This window comes from Microtus oregoni, unplaced genomic scaffold, assembly GCF_018167655.1.
Source record: "Microtus oregoni isolate MIOR12 unplaced genomic scaffold, Mior012 000079F_ref0000094, whole genome shotgun sequence".
Lineage (NCBI taxonomy): Eukaryota > Metazoa > Chordata > Mammalia > Rodentia > Cricetidae > Microtus > Microtus oregoni.
In genome coordinates, this window is record NW_024544537.1 from 2,749,978 (window position 1) to 2,771,548 (window position 21,571).

Genomic DNA, 21,571 nt, shown 5'->3' on the forward strand with positions numbered 1-21,571 from the left:
CAACACCCTAGATTAGCCATAGTTATACTCTTATTAAGAGACAAAGAAAAGTCAGGTATAATCCCATAATCCCTGTACCCAGGAGGCAGAGATAGGAGAATTAGAGTTTAATATAAACCTGGGGTAGGCACGGTCACCAAAACAAGGACAGAACTGAACAAAACAAAGGTAACAACAAAAACTGAGCTAACAAACAAACATGCAAACAAAACCCTAAAAAAAGTCCTTCGTTTTGTGTTCTTAGTAAATTAATAAATTTTATTTATATTATATCATTTATCTTATTTCTGTGTTCTTCATTCTGAAGATGCTTTAAGCCTTACTCGCATGTCTCTTAGACTGTTTTCATTACACATTTTAAAATCTTTGTTCTTTTTTTTTCTGTCTCTTAGCTGAATATTCTAGATCTCTAGTCATTCTTATTACTCTGCATGTTACTTAGTCTTACCAAAGATTTTTGTTTGTTTGTTTGTTTTTAGAGAGAGGGTTTCTTTGTGCGGCTTTCGAGCCTGTCCTGGAACTCACTCTGTATACCAGGCTGGCCTCGAAATCACAGAGATCCCCCTGCCTCTGTCTCCTGAGTGCTGGAGTTTTGGGAAGGCTGACAAAAGAGAAAATTATTACCATCATACTCAATCCCTTAAAACAGATGAGTAGGAAGTAGAATATGAACCTCAGAGCTCCTTCTTCTTATCTAAGGAAAGTAAGAAGCACGTGTTTTTTTTTTTTTTTTTGGGTTTTGTAATCCCTTTCTGTAGAATTAAGCTCTAGTCATACACACTGTTAGCTAGCTTAATAACTTTCTCTACAGACTGCTCTTAACTCCCTTTTAAATAACTTCACTGCTCTGCCACAGAGTCCTGAGAGCTTTGCCCAAAAAAGAGCATTTCTTATCATAAAATTAGCTCTTAGTAGACTCCAAACCTAAATGCTATTGCCTGATAATCTCTATTATTAAGCCTTAAATCAAACCTTGACCATATCTAGTTTGATGCTATAGATACGGATAAGAAAAAAAAATTACTGACCTGTGAAATACATTCGCGTTATTTAAGAAAAATAATGAAACACTTTATTTCTCAACAGGAAATGGAAGCAAACACATATATAAAGATTTTGGGGTGAGTGGAAGGAGGGAGAAAGAAGAAAAACAGACAGAAACAGTTAAATATATTATTTTATATCATCTATTAATACATATAAGGGGTCAAATGAGAGATGACTTTAAGATATTAAGATTAGTAATGGAAATAAATAAATGATTGGTTCTCCTAATCTTTGGCCACTGAAACATAAACTTGAAGAATTGATTTTCTCATCATTGAAAATCTGCAGAATTTTATTTTGTACATGAGAGGAGACTATTTCTCCTCTGGTGATTTTGACTAGGGTTGGAAAAAAAAAGGATTTATATGTGTATTACAGCTGTACTTATTTACCACAGCTAGTCAGAGATTCCCTCTTTGTTGTGCCGTTGCTGCTTTTAAACAAAATTTGCCAGGAGACATAAACCATATGGCCTTCTTCAAAAATATACTGTGAGCCATGATCGTCAGCTTATGGTAGTTTCCAGTAGCAGACATCTGGATACAGAAAGTCATGATGCTATTCAGAAATGTAACTCCCAGCTTCGTAGAAACACTAGGATATCACTATGTTGATAATTCAATTGAAACTTAAAGATTGTTTTATATTGTTTTTGTTAGTCATGCTGAAATATATGCTTTATAGTATTATGGCTATCTTTGTAAAACAAGATTACTGACGCATATTGTATTAGAGAAAAATATTGTAGGAAAAATAATTAAAAGCATTTCTAAATGAGATCAACATATTTAAGTTGGATTTTATTTTCTTTGAATAATGGTCTCACCTTGTAATCTGGGGTGGTTATATAATATTTTAGATGTGGATATATAATATTTTAAATTGTTGTTAGTGACTATATTCTATAGTAATGTAATTCATTTACATATTTGACAGGTATCATGAGCAAAAAAATTCTTTTATTCTTTACTTGGGGCATGCTGTTAACTTGCTTAAACCACTGGATGTATGTTAAAGGGAAATTAGGACAGTTACACAAATCAGTACTATTAACATCATGTGCTTGGAATGGCTTTTCTGAGAGCTTAGGCATTTGTTCATGTACTTCAAAGGTCTACCTCAGTTCCAGCATATTTTCTACACATAGATATACAAATCAGATATATTCAGTCAGCCTACAATCCCAAAGACTAAAGAAAATTTGCTTAATAGAGGTCCTGTGAGCAGGGCTATAATGAGTAATTGTTACTTTGGGTGTGCTTATTATCAATCAGTGTTGTAGCTACAGTAGATCAATTGCATTTAATTTTGATAAGGATCCGGAAAAATGTTACCTTTGGTCAGGCCTCCTTTTGGGTGTGATAAAGAAAATTCAGGATAAAAAAAAATGAGTATTTGGCATCTGTGCCCAAAAGAGTAGTGATAATTTATGGTAGACAATGTAGAATAGAATTGCTGATTACATAAGAATTGCTCAGATAAAAGGGGAAATAATGCCTGACTTTAGCTTGCCAATGAAAGTCATAACTGTAAATAAATTGGGAGGAGGGAAAAAGAAAAGAGGAAAGAAATTAAAACAAAATTTTACAAAGGAAACTCAATATTTATAATAACTATTTCTATCTTAATAGTTATGATAATAATTATAATACTAAGTTTTATAAATTATAATAATCAATTAAATTACTGTTAATTTCACTGAAATATATAAATTACTCAAAAAATATAATTTTAATATTAAAAGAAAACATTACTTTTATCAGTATCTCTTAGCTCTGGGAAACCACAAAGAATCTTTTAAAACTTACTGTTCAATGTAGAATTATTTTTAAAATGTATCTCTTTGTAATGGACAGTTTTTCCCTTGAGGCAACTCAAAATTTGAAGAGAAATTTCAGAGTGTTCAAGAGTAAACTGAAACTGATATGAAAATAATTCTTGTGAATAATTTCCTACTGGGAAGAATGCACAATTCTCATAGGAAGCTGAATTTGTTTTAGTGTTAAAACACCATACCTGAAACAAATGTCCACCAAGAGTGGTAGAACTCAAGACAAACAAAAAGCATACAATTAGTAACCAAATAGTAGTTAACAGTGTATTGCCCTTAGGAAAGTATTTTGAATCTTAAATGCTGTGCTTAGAATAAATGTACCTCATAAAGTCGTTTCTATATTTGTTATATAACAACTGAAAATCATGATGTATATTAGAATAAAATGAAGCTGACTATAGGAAAAGTACCCCATATCAGTATTATGTGAAATAAACAATGATACAAATGGAGGTCTTCGCATTCAATGTTCCTTAAGAGTACTATTAATTCCAAAATTATACAGCATATTTTTTTGTGGTTGCGAGGATGGAAAGGAGATGAATAATGTTGTGCAAGTGCTCTACCAGTGACCATATCCTCAGCCCTTTGAGGGTATGATTTCTCATTTTTAAAGTTTTCTCAATAAATAATAAGCTTGCATTGTCAGATTCCCAGCAATACTGCTGTATTTGGCTTAAGGGTGATTATAAAATGAAATGCATGGTTCTTTCCTGGTTAAAAAAAATGAAAAATAAAAAGCAAGCAAGAAAGCTAGCAAGGAAGGAAGGAAGGAAGGAAGGAAGGAAGGAAGGAAGGAAGGAAGGAAGGAAGGAAGGAAGGAAGGAAGGAAGGAAGGAAGGAAAAGTCCAACGGTGCTTAGCATAGTATAACATACCTAATCTTATGGGCAGAACTTTTTCGGAACTGTATTAAGGACTAGTTTAAACACTCTAGACCTATCTGCAGATCCATAGACTGATACAAAGTAGTAAATATTTACATTAGGTCCTGATAGATAAGCAGGACTTTACAAAAATAATGTAAAAAACTCAAAATTAATATTCCCTAGTACTTCATACAAGCACTCTATCACTGAACTGCATCTCCAAAAAGCCTTTATAATTTGCTTTGGCCTGCCTCTTATGCACGCCATACCCTTTTCATTTCATGTTAAATATTTTTTTTTAAATGTCCTTTAAAAACCTTGGGTTTTCAGATAGTAGAGTCTAAAAAGAAAGCATATTATGAACACGCATTCTTTCTGTGGGTCCTGAAACAAAAATCCAAAAGAGAAAAATATAAATGATGCAATCTGAGATAGACTGCGAACAGGTGGTACTGCAGCAGATAAGCATTCATAATCAGGGTCCAAACAGGGAGAGACATGTGCACCCATGTGCACTGCAGAAAAATGTTTCTTTGCTCTAATGATTAATTCAAAGCTTAAGTTTCTGGTGATCCCATGTAATTTATTGGCTCCAAGTTTTATATGAAGGTATTTCTAAGCTAGAGTCTACTTTTGTATTTTGCCGAGGCTTCATCTTACATGTCAAGGAATGAAGCCCTGTCACTTTTGTACACTATTGCAGTTTTAACTGTAGGGTGAGAGTCGAGCTCTTTAAGGCCCCCTCCAAGGTTCCAGGAAGAAGTTCTCAGCGAAGCGACACTTAGTTTATAAGTTTTCTAGCTGAGGGATACAGAATAAACTTACACCCATGTTGTTCTCGCCATGTTCTTTATTGCTCTGCTTGTTTTTCTGTCCTGTAATTTTCTTCTAAGTTCTAATTTTTTTCTTTTTATCCTTTGGTTCAATTCTTTCTTCCAATTTTCCCTTGCTTTTCTCTTCACCTAGCTTAAATACATTTTTTACAGGTGGCTAAAGGCAAAAAAAGAAAAAAAGAAGTTACAAGATTTACATCTCAGTGGTTGGTTGGGTAAATGATAAGGAGCTTCTGAGTCATTTACCATGGAAACACAATGTCTCAAGGTTTCAGGTGTAAGGATGTGACCAGAGGCCAGGGGCATAGTGTCCAATGAGACAAGCTGTAGAAAGATCTGTACAAAGTCAAGTCTTATCAGCCAGATTTGGCAAGTGAAGAACTGACCTGATTTTTTTAGGTTGCTTTGTGTTAATAACTTTTGCATTAATCTGCAACTCTGAACTTGGGCATATCTGTAAAGTTTTAACTTATGATCCATATATAGAAACATTTAAGGATGACTTCATGATTCTCTGGATTTTCTCCGTGTCTGTTGTTCTGTCCCCCTTTTCATTTCTGATTTTGTTAATTTGCATATTCCCTCTCTGCCTTTTGATTTGTTTGTAAAGGGTTTATCTATCTTGTTAATTTCCCCACCACCTCAAAAAACCTATTTGCCTCATTGATTCTTTCTATTGCTTTCTTTTTGTCTAATTTATTGATTTCACTTCTCCATTTGATTATTTCCTGGCATCTACTTTTTCTGGGTGTATTTGCTTCCTTTTGTTTTAGATCTTTCAGATGTGCTATTAAGCTGCTTGTGTGAGATTTCTCCAAGTTCTCTGTGTAGGCATTTTGTGATATGACCTTTCCTCTTAGCACTGTATTCAGTGTTGCATAAGTTTGAGTATGTTGTGCATTCATTTTCATTGAATTCTAGGAAGTCTTTAATTTTTTTTTGCTTCTATGACACAGGGGTGATTCAGTTAAGTATTGCTCAGTTTCCATGAGTTTGATAGCTTTCTGTGATTAGTGTTGCTGTTGAATTCTAACTTTAAGCCATGATGATTCAATAAGATGTAGAGCGTTGCGTTATTCATTTTTTTTTTTGTATCTCTTGAGGTTTGCTTTTTGACTGAGTATGTCGTCGATTTTAGAGAAGGTTCCATGAGGTGTTGAGAAGATGTATTCTTTTGTGTTTGGGAGAAATGGTCTGTAGATGTCTGTTAAGTCCATTTGAGTCATGACATCTGTTAGTTCTCTTATTTCTCTGTCAAGTTTCTATCTGGTTAACCTGTCTATGGGGAAGAGTGGGGTGTTGAATTATCCTATTATTAGCGTGTGGGGTTTGATGTACAATTTAAGCTTTAGTAATATTTATTTTACACATGTGGGTGCTCTTGTATTGGGGGCATAAATATTCATAATTAAGACATTGTCTTGATGGATTTTACTTTGAGGAGTTTGAAGTGTCCTTCTCCATCTCTTTTGATTGACTTTAGTTTGAAGTCTATTTTCTTAGATATTAGGATAGCTACACCTGCTTGTTTCTTAGGTCAATTTAATTGGAAAATCTTTTCCCAACCCTTTACTCTGAGGTAATTCTTGTCTTTGAATTTGAGGTGTCATAGAGCATCCATTCAGCAACTGATGGAAGCAGAAACAAATCCACAGCAAAGCACTGGGCCAAGCTACTGGAGCACAGTCTAAGAGACAGAGGAGCGATAATATGAGCAAAGGCTTCAAGACCATAATGGTGATACCTACAGAAACAGGTGACCTGAGCTAGTGAGAGCTCACTGACACTGGACTGACAACAGGGAGCCTGCATAAGACCAAACTAGGACCACAGAATGTGAGGGACAGTTGTGAGGTTTGGGCAGTCTATGGGACCACTGGCAGTGGGACCAGGATCTATCCCTAGTGCTTGAACTGCTGTCGTGGAGCACATTCTCTCTCAAGGGATACCTTGCTCAGCCTAGATATAAGAGGGAGTGTCCTGGTCTTGCCGTGAAGTGAAGTGTCAGACTTTGTTGACTTGCATGGGAAGCCTTACCATTTCTGAAGATTGGATGGGGGTGGGCTGGGGCAAAGGGTGGGATGGGGGACAAGGAGGGACTGGGAATAGGGATAGTTATGTAAAATGAGAAAAAAATATTTAAAATTCATAGTAATAATAAAAAAGGAAACAGTACAATTTGAACTTGGTCTGAGGTTAAAAAAAATGAGCTAATTGTGTGTAGCTTGTCTTAGATTTGGGAGAAAGTGTTGTCATGTGTTAGTCTGAGGGAAAGAAAAAATTAGGATTTAAGTGTCTTACACTCCTTGTGGGACAACATATTTAGTTATGAAACATATATATATATATATATATATATATATTAGACAAATTAATAAGTCATCTTCCTGACCACCCACAGATATATGTGCCCATAAGTCTGAGATGCAATCATGAAAATACATATACATTTTAACTGAGATTACATACTACAATCCACATATTGGGGTGACATCATAGCTACTTTTGTCCATGTGAAATTATAGGCAGGAGCAACAGCTTCCTGAGTAGGTGGTCCCATAGGCCTTACCTGGATAGGATTCTCCATTAGAGAGTCATTCCTCTGGTGGGTTGACATCTGAACACTAGTTGTCACCTGCTACAACTCCCATGGCCTCCACAGTTGATGTTAACTTTTTTTTGTAGAGGTTGTTTGGGGTAGTTAAAGGTATCTATTAAATTACTTCATGCAATTTATAATATGACTTAATTAAAGGATATGGAAGCAGGATCCCTGTAAGTAGTGAACCTATAGCCTAGCAAGACCATGACAACACAGTTCTCCATTTCTTTCTAATCTTCAAATATAAGGCTCATTTTTAAATTCAAAAAAGTTAAGGAATTTTGTGGGAACTACCTCCTGAAATAGATTAGTATAAGTGCAAAACTGAAGGATTATTAGTTAGAAATCAAGAATTATCAGTCACCTACCTGCAATGATTGAATAACCCCAGAGGTTTTCAGGGACAGAAATATGCTTTCCTTAATGTATCACTGTATCAACATCAATCTTGGCTAAGCAAATTTTTACTGATGGAGCAAAAATCATTTCTGAAAACAATGTGTTAGTAGAGTTTTGATGGTAGAATTTTCAAAACTCATAAACTCTAAGTACTTTTTAAATGTGTAATCAAAGAAAATGTTAATAATCTGGCAAAGTAAAGAAACACAAAGTGATGAAATAGCAAAATAATCTCTAAAATGTTAATATTACAGATATACAATGTTGCTTTGAATATTTTATACAGATATAAGATTGCATCGAGTATATAGTTATAGTCTTTTCATTATACAAAATTAAAATGTATGCTTACTAAATTATAAATAAGGTAAATGAATCACTTATACACTGAAGAAATTGAAGTGTCTATGTTCAAGAAAGGAAATGTGTATATGTACCTCTCCTTGGAAACAGAAATATACAATTGCTATAAGAAAAAGACTCTGGCTAAATTGTCCCATGTGAATTTCATAGGCATCCAATTTCTTATATGAAGATAGTATTAAACTAGCCTCTATGTACATTTTTGCACATGTGACATGTGAACCATGTGATCTATATGAACTATAAGGATTTAAAAGTATCTATGAAGATATAAGGCAAATGATCATATGTGAAATGGTGATCATCAACAGCGCACCAGATTGCAACTCTTCAATGATTTGATATAATGATAGGGACATACAACAAATAGGCTGATGGAAAAAAGGAATTACATTTGAAGCATTTACAAAAGTTCTTCCATTTAAAACTGCAGACTCCCTTTATCTGACTCTTGCCACAACTGCAGATAAAAACTAAGGATTTAGAAGACATTGTAAATAATCTAGAAAATATAATCAAAGGGCTAATTTAAGTATCTAAGTAAAGTGCTGTAATATACTTCAAGGTCCCAATTTTAAATAAAATATGAGAAAAATCATAAATATGTATAAAGATATATGTTGGTAGTTTGTTTTAATGAGTTTTTGGTAGTCAGTCAACTAAAACTGAATACTTGTGTGTTGCCTAGAAAAAAAAGGCTCTCAAAGAGAGGGGTACTATTAGGAGGTGTGGCTTTGTTGGAGGAAGTATATCAAGATAGGGGTGGACTTTTAGGTTTCCTTTGCTCAAGCTTCACTCAGTGTGACCCTCACTTCAGTTCCTGCTACCTGCAAAATGTATCTCAGTTATCTGTCCATGATGATAATGGACTGAACCCCTGAAACTTTAAGCCTCCACCTCAATTAAATGTTTTCTTTTATAAGTGTTATTGTGATCATGGTGTCTCTTCACAGAAACATAAACCCTAACTAAAACAGAAGGTAGTACCAGGGCAGTGGGTCACTGGGATAGGCCTGACCATGATATTCTTTGGAGGAATTAGGACTTTGCGACTTTGGGTTAAGAAACCAGCGGAATGTTTTAAGTGTTGCTTAATGGATCATATCAGGAGGAGCATGGAAGACACTGGTGTTTCTAATTATTCAGCCACAAATAAGTCTTAACTTCGAGGTTCTAAAGGCAGGCACGTGTGGTCAGGCCCTCGGGCACAAAAGGCTCCGCATGACACATGTGGATACTTGCGTGGTTACATCCACGTATGACATTGGTAAACCCTTGCATGCATGCATGAGTCACCCATCATCCAGGCCCCACGTGACCCACGTGCGTGCATGTGTGGTTACATCCACGTCTGACTCAGCTAAACCCTTGCGCGCATGCGTGGGTTACCCTTCATCTACGTCATCAGTGTGATGTAGTCACGCCAACCCCCTGTGCACATGTGTGGGGCAGCCTTGAAAAGCTGGATGCGCCATCTTTCGCTCTCTCTCTGCACCTCGATCTCCAGGCCTGTGCACACTCCCCTCTAATAAACTCCTAAGAGGGTTTGTTGGCATTCTATGTCTCCTTCTCACTCGCACCAGATAATTTCAGTGTTAACTGTGATTTGATAAACTGTGCAGGGGGGGGTCTGGTTGAAGAGAGGTTTCAGAGAACAATTTTAGTTTGTTGCCTAGAGATCATTCTTATGATATGTTGGGAAGAATATGGCTGTTCCTTGCCATTGTCTGAAAAGTTTGCCTAAGGCTAAAGTAGAGAGTTTTGGCAAAGGAAATCTTAGAAGAGCCTAGTATAGACCCTTTTGTATGGTTTCTAGTGTTAATTTTAATGAAGATATATATATATATATGTATATATAGATCATATATATATATATATATATATATATATATATATATATATATGATCAAGTTGAGCAAGGAAAATTATTTGAGGAGAAAAGGAGCACCAGAAAGTAAAATGAGGTTAGGTTCTGTGTTCAAGGGATGAACAGATTAAGAAATGAAATAAAGGGAGTTTTAATTACAGGGAAATATACTACCCAGATAAGCTTTAAACTTGTGAACAGCAATAAAAGAAAAGCTTAGAGTGGGGTGTGGTGGTGCATGCTTTTAATTCCAGCTCTGAGGGCAGAGGGTAGCAGATCTCTGAGTTTAAGATCAGCTTGATCTACAAAGTAAGTTCAAGGTAGCCAAGCTTAGGCAGTAAAACAGAAAGCTGGTAAAACAGTAAAATGAGGGGACCGTGTTCCAGACCCACCAAGCAGCAGAACTTGGAAGCTTCACCCACGTGGTTCTGGAGTTAAAGATAGAAGAAAAGCCACTGAGGCTAAGCATGTGTGAGGGGTATCCCTAAATTGATGTCTAGAGAGGCCATTGCATGAAGTTGTGAAATTGATACCATGATTACCTTGGAGACAACCAGACTAGGCGAATTCTGGTAAGAAGAAAGTGTTAGTCTGCAGTTGTTATCCAGACACAGAGAAAGCAAGATGAGAATGCCTCCCTGATAAAAGGCATCAAGCCATGTGGCTAACATAGATAAGAACTGTGGGTTAATTAAGTTGTAAAAGCTGATAGGCTAAACAGCTCATAATTAATATAAGCCTCTGCATGTTTTTTTGGGATTGAATGGCTGAGGACTAGGCAGGGTAGAAACTTCTGTCTACAAGAGTGGAATCAGCCCAAGAGAAAAAATATGTTGTAATAAACAAAGCTCAATGGAATCAGAGATCTGAACACTTTTACATCAGACATGAAGATGCAGAGTTTGGAGTTTGCCAAGCTAGTTTTTGATCTTGCTTTGGTCTGCTATTTCCAAATACCCCCTTCCTTATATTTGTGAATGGTAATATGTGTCCTGTGCATTATATGTTGGAAGCATGTGTGATCTGCTTTTTGATTTTTATTTTACAGGGTATTAAAGTTAAGATACTGTATGCATTTTTGAACAATTTTGAACTTTATACTTTTAAATAAATTTGATACTGCTGTATACTATGGGGACTTTTGAAGTTGGACTGAATACATTTTTGCATTATGATATGGCTTCAAGTCTTTGAGCAAAAGGAAGTGGAATGTGGCAGTTTGAAAGAAAATGGCTTCCAAAGGGAGTGGCACTATTATATTAGGAGGTGTGGCCTTGTTGGAGGAAGGGTGTCATGGTGAAGGTGGGTTTTAAGGTCTCCTTTGGTCAAGCCTCACTCACTTCACTTTCTATTGCCTGAAAGATGTGTAACTCTTACCTGTCTCTCCAGCACCTTGTTTGCCTGCATGCTATCATATCTCACTATGAGGAAAATGGACTCCTCATCTAATGATGGTAATATCACCTCAATTAAATGTTCCCCTTTAGATGATTTGCCATAGTCAAGGTGTTCCTTCACAGTAATAGAAACCCCAACAAAGACTATCTGCTAATACTAACTCTGTGGATTTAACCTCTTATATTCTTAACCTCAGTGTTACAAACTTCTGTGTCATTAACATAAAGTTATACAATGCATTTGGGGCATATGGATAAAAACACAGTTTCCTCTATTTGGTTCATAATTGCTGTTTCAGTGTTTAGTGACCAGTAAAAGATATTTACACTGGCTACAGATTAACTTAGATTATAGAAATATGAATGACTGTACAAATATAAATATGAATGACTTGGTAGAAATATGAATAACTAAACAAAATAGCATGAAGTAGAATTATTTGGGAGGAGGATAGACGTGAAATTGAATACTCATGGCTACATAGCTGTAGACAAAAGATTAGGAAAGAGAACAACAGGGTGGGTTAGTAAGAGATTTACATTCTCCAATGTTTGTGATGTATCTGGCATATGTCACATAATGTCACATGTAAACATTATCAATCTGTAGTTTCTGTTACTATTATTAGCTTATATTATTGATTACCATATGTATACTTAATACCACTGGGCATTGTATAAAGAAACAAAACCGAGGCAGTTACTTACGTTCTGAACCAAAACCTAATCCAGACTAATCAATGTAGTAGCATATATGGTAAATGAAATAACGTTACCTATCTGACATGAAATGTGAAAGTCAAGTATAAATTTCTAAATACTTTTAATATTTAGAATTGTAATGTATCTTCATTTTTAAAAATTCTGCTACATTTGTGGGCATAGGATTTCATTTTTTTAATAAAAATACTGAAAATTTAAAAATAGTTGCATAAAATTGTTTACTTAGTAATGATTTTTAAAAATAATATTGAAATTTAAAATCAAAGCTGTCTTCCCCTTTATCATGATATTTTAAATTTTTTTTTAAAAAATAGAGTTTTATAGACTGTCTTATTCTTACTGTTATCACATCTTCCTTTCCTTATCTGTATTACTGATGCTATTTCTCACAGTAAAAAAAAAATCTTGGAATGAAATATAAATAACTTACTCATGTTCATGGCATGTTAATTATTTCCTCTCTCCTTAATTCTAGATAATGTAGAGACTCAGAGTTGAATTATAATATATTGGCATATAGACTTTTACACCTAGAATGGTAAATGACAGTTCATGCTCACATGAAAAACTTCGGATTTGGTAGAGACTAATTTGAAAACTGAAAAGGGCTATCTCTTGAATTATCATTATCTGTTATATGCTTCTCATGTAACTTCTCAACTCTATAAGATATTGTAACAAATAGAAGAGGACTACTAATGCCATAGATAAATGCTTTATTGGGAGCAATTCTGGAAATGATCCCAAATTAGGCTTCTGTCTTTGTAGCTTCCACTTTAGAGGATACAGTTAATAAGGTGATGACATGGAATTACTGTGTTATCCTTCTCAGTAGGCAGTATGCAGTGATGTCTCTTATATCGACAAAAGAGGTAAATCATTTATTACATGTGTTAAAGAAATAACAACTGAGAAAGGAGATGTTTTAAGAGTGGTATGCTTGTTCTCCAGAGATGACTGAAGAATTTTCTCTTCAAATCAGATTGTTTTGGTTTCTTTTCCAGCCTTATTTTTAAAGTTATTCATATATTTTAATTGTTTAATGTCATTCTAGAGATTGAACCCATGGCCTTGGGTGTGACAGGCAAGCTCTCTAACATAGATCTAAAACCCCAGATATCTACTGTGTAGTGTTATTATTTCATTCGTTATTTTATTTTCTTCATCCTGTGCACAGGACAGTAAAATCTATGAGGCACCAACAAAGGAAAACAATGAAGAGATTTTTGCAGAAGTAGTTTTCAGCTCTCTGAATTTCAGATTCAACTGAAATATGGTGTTGTGTTTTAAAAATGATAATGACATTCTGGGAAAAGACTTTCTATAAAGCTGTACTCCCCCTAACCTTCCTAACATGCTATCCTGGGAAATGATAAAGTGCTCTCAGAGGTTCAGGGTGAAATGTTCAAACAAATACAAGGCAATGTGTGTTTACTAAAACTCTTTCTTTTATCCTGCTTACATCTTTCTTGTTTTCAGATTCTTTTCCCTTTTACAATCTGTAAATCTATAAATTTCACTCTAATATGGCATCCATGCAGAAAATTGTACCTAAACATTCGGTATTGCAAGAATGATTAAAGGAAACTTCTATATCATTAGCATCGCAATAAAGAAATTAAACACCACACAAACCTAGAAACTGCTGCTGCTTGTATTTAAAGAAGGTTTGTAAAGAAAGGCAAAAAGGATCGTGCATATGACTTTGAACTTCGAATGTGCTCGTCTTTAAGTTAAAAAGATTGCCATAGAATATGTATTCCTTCCCAACTGCTTTACTGGAGGCGACACTAGCACCCAGAACTCCAGAGAAGGTCTTCCCCAGTCCACATAACACTAAACTTTCCTCAGAGCATGTCCAGCCTACCTTCAGCAGCCACCTCTCTCCTCATAATGGTATGGCACTCTATAACTCCAGCAGAAGCCTCATGCTTTACCAGAGGCCACACCTGCACCCAGAACCACAGATGCCACACAGGCTGCCAAAATTCTAGCAGAGGTACCCTGCTGAACCAGAGGCTACAACAGCCACCAAAATTGTTGGTCAATTAAGCTAAAATACCATAGAGGAAACAGAAACCAAGGGAAACACCCATAGAACAACGACAAACTCAGAATTAAGCACATGGAACTATAATAACTCCAAATGCAGATGTCTAGAGACCAGCATAAGAACACAATCAACAACAGCCAGGGCAATATTTTACCACCAGAACTCAGCTATCTTACTCCAGTAAGTCCTGAATTTTCCAACACAGATGAAACACAAAACATAACCTTAAAACCAGCTTTATGAAGATGACAGAGGACTTTAAAAAGGAAACAAATAAAGCCCTTATAGAAATTGAGGAAAATACAAGCAAAAGAATTAGAGAAATTGAATATATTCCTAACAGAAAGCCAAGAGAAAGCAAACACGTGGAGAAAAATAATTCAGAACCAGAAAATGGAAATAGAAACAATAAAGAAAACATAAACTGAGGGAATCCTGGAGATGAAAATCTAGTAAGCAAACAGAAATTACAGATCCACGCATCACCAACAGAATACAAGAGATGGGAATAAGAATCTCAGGCATGGAAGATTCAATAGAAGAAACTGATATATCAGTCAAAGAAAATGTTAAATCTAAAAAAATTCCTAACCATGAGTGATATAGCTGGGTCATGTGCCAAATTGATTCCCAGTTTTCTGAGAAATCACCACACTAATTTCAGCGGTGGATGTAGAAGTTTACACTCTCACCAGAAATGGAAGAATGAATATTCTCTTTGCTCCATATCCTCTCCAACATAAGCGATAGATTAATATTGATGTGTAGTTCGCTGATGGCTAAGGATGTTGAACATCCTCTTAAGTGTTTCTCAGCCATTTAAGCTTCTTCTGTTGAGAATCCTCTCCTTAGATCTGTACCCAATTATTAAACTGGATTATTTGTTTTTTTTGAGATCTAGCTTCTTTAGTTGTTTTTATATTTTGGAAATCGGCCTTCAGTGGGGTTGGTAAACAATCTGTCCTGCCTTTAAGTTGTACAGAAATAACAGTGGCACAGGACTTTCTAGGAGTGGTCAAACAATGTCTAGTCCAAATGGAGGCTCATGCCAGAAGAGGAAGCCCACAGTGGATGTACCAGAAGCAGGATAGACCAGAGGCCCAGGATAGAACCATGCAGGACTTATGGGGTGGTGTAAATAAAGGTCTATGAAATTATTCCTAATGATATTCTGCTATACTCACAGATTAATGCCTATCCCAATTATCATCAGAGAGGCACCAGCCAGCAACTTCATGAGACAACCCAATAGAAAAGTGGGGAGAGAGAAAAAGGGATGTCAGTATGTAATGCATGAGAGAAGAATATAAATTAAAAAATAAAACTAAAACTGGCATTGTCAACTATTGAACAGTATATCTGAAATAGATGTTGGGAAGACAAGAAAGGTAGAACAGTCAATAAAGCCAAAAAATTGCTTGCTGTAAAATTAGAACAAAAAAAACAAAAGCAACAAAAAAAACAAAAGTATACTTATTCTTTAAAGTTTTGCTTCTTTTAGTTAACACAGGGCTAGACAATTGTTCTTTCTTTAAAATTATTTTCTCCCCATACATGTTTATTTACCAATATTTAATTGATTTTATGAAACATCATAAATAATAAATTTCCATTTTAAATATCTACTTATGATGCGCATTGGTGGCACATGGCTTTAATCCCAGAACTTGGGATGCAGAGGTAGGCAGATATTTGTGAGTTCGAGGCCAGCCTGATCTATAGAACAAGTGCCAGGAAAGGCTCCAAAGCTACACAGAAAAGCACTGTCTCAAAAAAAAAAAACAAACAAATATATACTTATAATGATTTTCTTACCCATTTAAAGGAATTTTTCTGTAGAAATTCGTTATTTAAAGCAGTGATCTTGACTTTATATATTCTTAAAATTATATATAAGGCATAAAATCTTGAATTTAACTGCTTATATACATAGGAGATCCACCCTGAAACATCTGATTAAATGGATTTTACAAGGAGGAATGAAGATTTTATAAAAACACCATCTTATACTAGACTTGAAACATGATGTAACACAATAATGCCATCTTATGGCTGTATAGCGATTTGGAGTCTAGAAACTGCTTGATTTTTTTATGATTCTGTTTCAATTGTGCTATATTCGGAAGTTTTAAGGAATAAACTCGTGAACATATTACCTATTCATCACTGTCTTTAGAAATCATAAAAGTTGTATTAGAAAAAAAAAGAAAACAATACAGAGTGTGTGTCATTTAGAGGTCTTCTTAAAATCATATTTTTAATTCTCGAGACCCCCATACATGTATACAATGAAAGATGATCATATATATATTCCCATTTCACAACACATTCTTTTGGCAACTTCCAATCATTCCAACTCCCAAATTTATGCTTTATTTGGATAACTTATTAAGCCCCATTAGAGCTGCTAGTATGCTATGAGTAGAAAACCATCCACTAGCAAACCAGTTTGAAGGATTGCAGAAATAATAATACATCTCTAATACTAGGAAGCATTTTTTTTAAATTTCCACATTCCTTATAGGACCTTTGACACCACTAGGCGTAGGTTCTTGTTTGCAATCATGCCACGTATAGGTCCCATAGTATGAATTTGAATTCTGAACATAATGTGGTTGGTTAAAGCCATAGCATCCGTGCTACTGCTGCACCTGTAGATGGCTGTATTTTCCAGTTCTGTAATTACTGTAAATCATAGGGTTCCCAGGTGGGTAAGATTGATGATTACATTTCTTCCCTGGTAGTGAGTTTCTTCTTACATTTTATAGCAATTAGCACAAAAACACAAGCTTATCATCACGCAGAGAAGACGACGCTGCAGAGCATTCCTCAGCCCTAAATGGGACATCTGTATCATACCACTCTCCCTGAGGCTGAGGAAGCATCTCGGAAGATAAGATCGTAAGACTCAGAAATGCTAGATGACTAACAAGGACCGTTTTCTGCATACAACGGGAAGGTTGCATATCTGCTAGAAGACTGTGACAATGCTCACGAAGTCTGTACAAGCCCAAGCCAGACAGAATCCTAACATTAAGGGTACAGGTAGACCCAAGCTGCACCCTGTATTAAGAACTGCGAGGATATAATAGGTGCTGGAAGAAGAAGAGTCTATTTTATTTTGGAGTTTGACCTTGGTATGTTGATCATATCCCATGGCCTGCCCTACAGCAGAGGTATTTGGACACCATAAAAATACTGTTTTCTTCTCAGAGAAAATACAAACAGGGGTAGGTAATGGAATGGTGGTGGATCTTGGAGAAGATGGAGAAGGGTATGAAAATGGTCAAAAGATATTCTATGAAATTCTCAAAAATTATTTAAATATTATTTTTAAGGAATGAATTATGACAGAAGTACTATATTTTGAGTCATTCTGAGTCTGAATAACATGATTCAATTTCAATCACTGGGGAAATCACTCTTGCCATAAGAATAGCATATCTTATATTATCTACCCTTATCTTACTGGCTGGCTATCAATTTTGTTTCCATATCTGTAATGATATCCAAAGCAGAGACTGAGTCTAACTCATCTCTCTGTAGTAAGAAGAAAAAAATATGGAAGTATAAAAATAAACTATGGGCTCAGCAGGTGCTTGCTGCCAATGACGATAACCTGAATCCATTCCTTGGGACCCACATGATAGACTGAGAAAACATCTTTTGAAAGAGTCCTGTGAACTCCACTTGTGTACAATGGAACATGAATGCCCTCTCCCCACATGAAATAAACAAATAAGGAAAACCATAATATATTATCGGAAATCAAAAGTGTCGGAGTCACAGGATCAATGTTGTCATTACAAAAGTCCTTATACATGTGCTCTTTCACTGACTCCTCATGACAAAAGAGTAGTTTGAGAAATATTCTTTTCCCATTTTAAAAATAGGGAGAATAAAAGCTAAACACTTAGATCAAGAATGCACAGTCAGTCTAGGAAGAAGCCACAATTCCAAAGGAAGATGAACTCTAGAGTTTCTGCTTATAAACAATTACTTACAAGTGTTTACCTAGATTTCAGTAAACATCACAGAAAATGATAGAGCTTCTAAATGTTTGAGAAGGCCAAATGAAAGTGAGAATTCCATTTTGGCCTTTGAACAAGAAAGAGTAAGACTATCGAATTTAGAGACTTATTTACTCATCAGAAATTCAAAATATCTCAGATTTGTATGAAATTTCAGCTACTTCCTTTAAGTACTAGCATTAGTGTTCCTACTTCAATATTCTGTCTAGGGTCAAAGGTGAAATGAAAAGAACTGTTTTCCTCTGTTAAAAGTCAACATGCTGACCACATATTAGCAGATGTACGATTAACGTGAAGAAGGAGCCCCGGGAAGCAAAAATGCTACATATTTCTTGGCACAGCCATATCTGATAGGAACCGCAAAAGTTATAAGGCCAGCACAGCTGCTGGACAAAGATCCAGTAAAGCTAAGCTACATGATGGTTACCATCCTACCTTTGCTTTTCGTTTCCACCTGTTGCATACTTGGGGGACTTTTGACATTTGTTCAGTTTGGGGATATTGAATTGATGGAAAATTTTTTACGAATCGTATATGTCTTTCCCAGGGATTACTGTTTCTAAGCTTTGCCAGGAATATCCTAAACATATTCCTCCTCCTGCTTTTAGGGAGATGCCCTTATCTATTTGAAGGTCTTCCTCAGACCTTTTAGATAGTGACACACATAATGATGCCAGAGATCTCTTTATAAGGCTATGAGATATTTTTTGGAACATTGCCCCTGTAAGTACTTCAGAACAAGATAATCAAAACAAAGTAAACTTAAAAGTTCAACAAGGTTCAGTGGACTAGAAGAGTTGGCTACAGATCAGATGGCAAGCCTCTTACAACGAACAATACACTCAGGCTACTGTGTGGCATATAGAACAACAAAGTTCGATTAGCTGAAGTTACCTCCGCCCTACACAGAGACTCATATTGACCTCCCATTTTTAGAAGAATTAACATATGCAGAGCCACTATGGTGTCATATGAACAAGGAACAACAGAATGCCAGGATTAGACTTAAAAAGAAATACATTCACATATGCATGCTTGTGCATGTGCACACACACATATATATAATGTAACCTTTGTACAGTTCCAGAATTTGAATAATATCTGAAGCAGCTTTGGCTAGTAGATATTTTTGTACACTCTGACCATTAAGAGTTAATACACTGCTTTGGACATGATAATTTGCGATGGCTGACTTGCAAATTTTGTTTTGGTCTAGCATCCTCTAAGTAACCAAGGCTACTAGCCTGAGAACAGGATGGCATGTGCCTCTAGATTCTTAAAATTTAGGTTATGAGCTTAATGAGTAAAAATGGTTATAATAGATAAGAGTTTATCAATTATGTTTAAACTTGAGGCAAAATGATTTTATAAGAACTCTCTTCTGTCATGGTTTTTCAATAATAAATAAGAGATATGAGGGGGTAAGAGAGAAAGTGAAACACATATGATATGATCTATACTTTAGAACAACATTAATCTATCCCTGCTAATTGAATTCTGTATAAATAAAGAAAAAATCTGACTCCTAGTCAGTCAGGCTATAAGATTCTCCCCAACATCGTGCCTGACTCACTCCTTCCTCTCTGAACTTGCCCTCCTCCCCTTCCCCCCTCAAGGATGGGTCCCAACAGAAGCACAGTGATCACTGAATACTCAAGAAACTCCAACAGTTCTTAGCATATGTGCATAGCCCAGAATGGTACAAGAAAATCAGTGGAAACACACAAAAGACAGTGGAATGAACTCATTCCAAAAGGTGATAAATCTGATATCATTTGGATAATCCTGCAGTAACTTACAATTAGTCCATAGAGAGTATGAAAATATACTACAGTAGCAATGCAAGACTGTCTTGTACAGTATTTATATCAGATTACTGGTTTTCTCTTCTTCATCAACAAGAAAATTAGATATTGTTGTACTAAATATTTTACCATTTGTTGAGATAATTGCATTACTTCAATGGAGGAGCGATATTCTCACATTTGCAAGGCTTAAATTAAAATTATTATTACTACACAGTAAATTGTAAGAGATGGTCACATCGAAGAATATACTGCACATAAAGTAACAACAATATTTGAAAATACTTTACATATAAAATGATTTATGGATTTATTATAGTAAGTGATAAACTAATTTTTAAACTTCAAGAAAGCATAGTACACTGATAATCATGGATTTCAAGAACTGTAAAGCATTTAAAGTGAATCTTGATGAATATGAATGGAAAGATAAAGGAGGAAACAAAACACTTTAGAACCTGCAAAGCAATTTCATATTGCTAAAGCGCAATGCAGAAGAGTTGTAGTGCAGATGACATGTAACAAAAAGCGTGGTTGACCAGATCTAGGTAAATAGGGATCATGTGAAAACCTTTTATGCCGAATTAATGAGTCAGTATTTTATTCATAGGAAAATAATATTACAGAACTAAATGTATTATACTTTACAAGAATAACTCTAGATGAAAGATAATTGGAAATATAATAAAGGCAATCATTGGTAAATACTAAAATTATTCTCTGAAATATCTGTTTCAGAGTATAAAGCAGTAAACTAAAACCTAAAGTATAAAAATGACTATAAATACACACATGAGAGATCTAATATAATTTTAATTCTTTTCAGGCAGATGAAGAAGTATATATTTAAACTACAAAATTTGAAATTTTGTATGAGGTGAGAAAACTTGCATTCTAAATTTATTAAAGGAATAATTCACCTTCTTGAGATATGAGGCTAATGCATATGGATGCCTTCAAAAGTTAACACAAAAGATAAGTATTTTACTTAAGGTAGATATAAAAATTGATTTTAAAACAAATAAGCTTTTCATGTTAGAAAATATGGAGGTATTGGAAAAGAGACTATCAAATGTATAAATATCAGCTTTCAAATGGAAATAATAAATTAAAATGAAGGGATTTTTTTGTTATAAAATTCTAAGTACCATAATTCTTATAAATACATGGGAGGCAGATAGAATTAAAGATATGTGTTTTATATTTTATATAAGTTTAATTAAAGAACAAAACAGCCTTCACATTATGTGCACCTTTAGAGGATGATGTAATATGCAAACAATGTTTAAACAACTCAGTCCACTAGTAACAATATGTTTGTGTTATACAGTAATATATTTTCCTTTCCTTTTCTGTCTTTTTACCCATGAAAACTATTTAAATGGATTTTTATTTTTTCCTGAAATTTGCTATATAACCTTTCAGGACAATTAAAATGCTACCTACCCTTGTCGTTCCTTGTACATTCTGTTAACTTTATCCCACTGGAAATCCAGCTGCGCCACTGCATCCTGTAGCTTCCCCCTTTCCACAGAGGTGGCATTTTGCAAGGCTCCTGTCTTCTTGGTGTGAACAGCATCAATTCGACCTGAGATTTGTTGCAGATTGTCTTTTATGTTCTGCAAGAGTGAAAATATATGTCATCAAAAAACAAATCAGCTTTCTCTAGAAAGAAAAAAAAAGTGGAGAAATGGTCATAGAAGAAATAGCCTTGCAATTCTAAACCATTGACTTTATACATATTAGTCT

General features: G+C 35.0%; 1 protein-coding gene across 1 annotated transcript in view; it reads right to left on the minus strand.

Moving 5' to 3' along the window:
- Positions 1–21,571, minus strand: part of Dmd (dystrophin) — a 1,759,261-nt gene that overhangs the window by 1,157,471 nt on the left and 580,219 nt on the right. Inside the window, exon 39 of the mRNA XM_041642825.1 lies at positions 21,269–21,441. Within this exon, the coding sequence (XP_041498759.1) occupies positions 21,269–21,441 (173 nt within the window). The remainder of the gene's footprint in view (positions 1–21,268; positions 21,442–21,571) is intronic.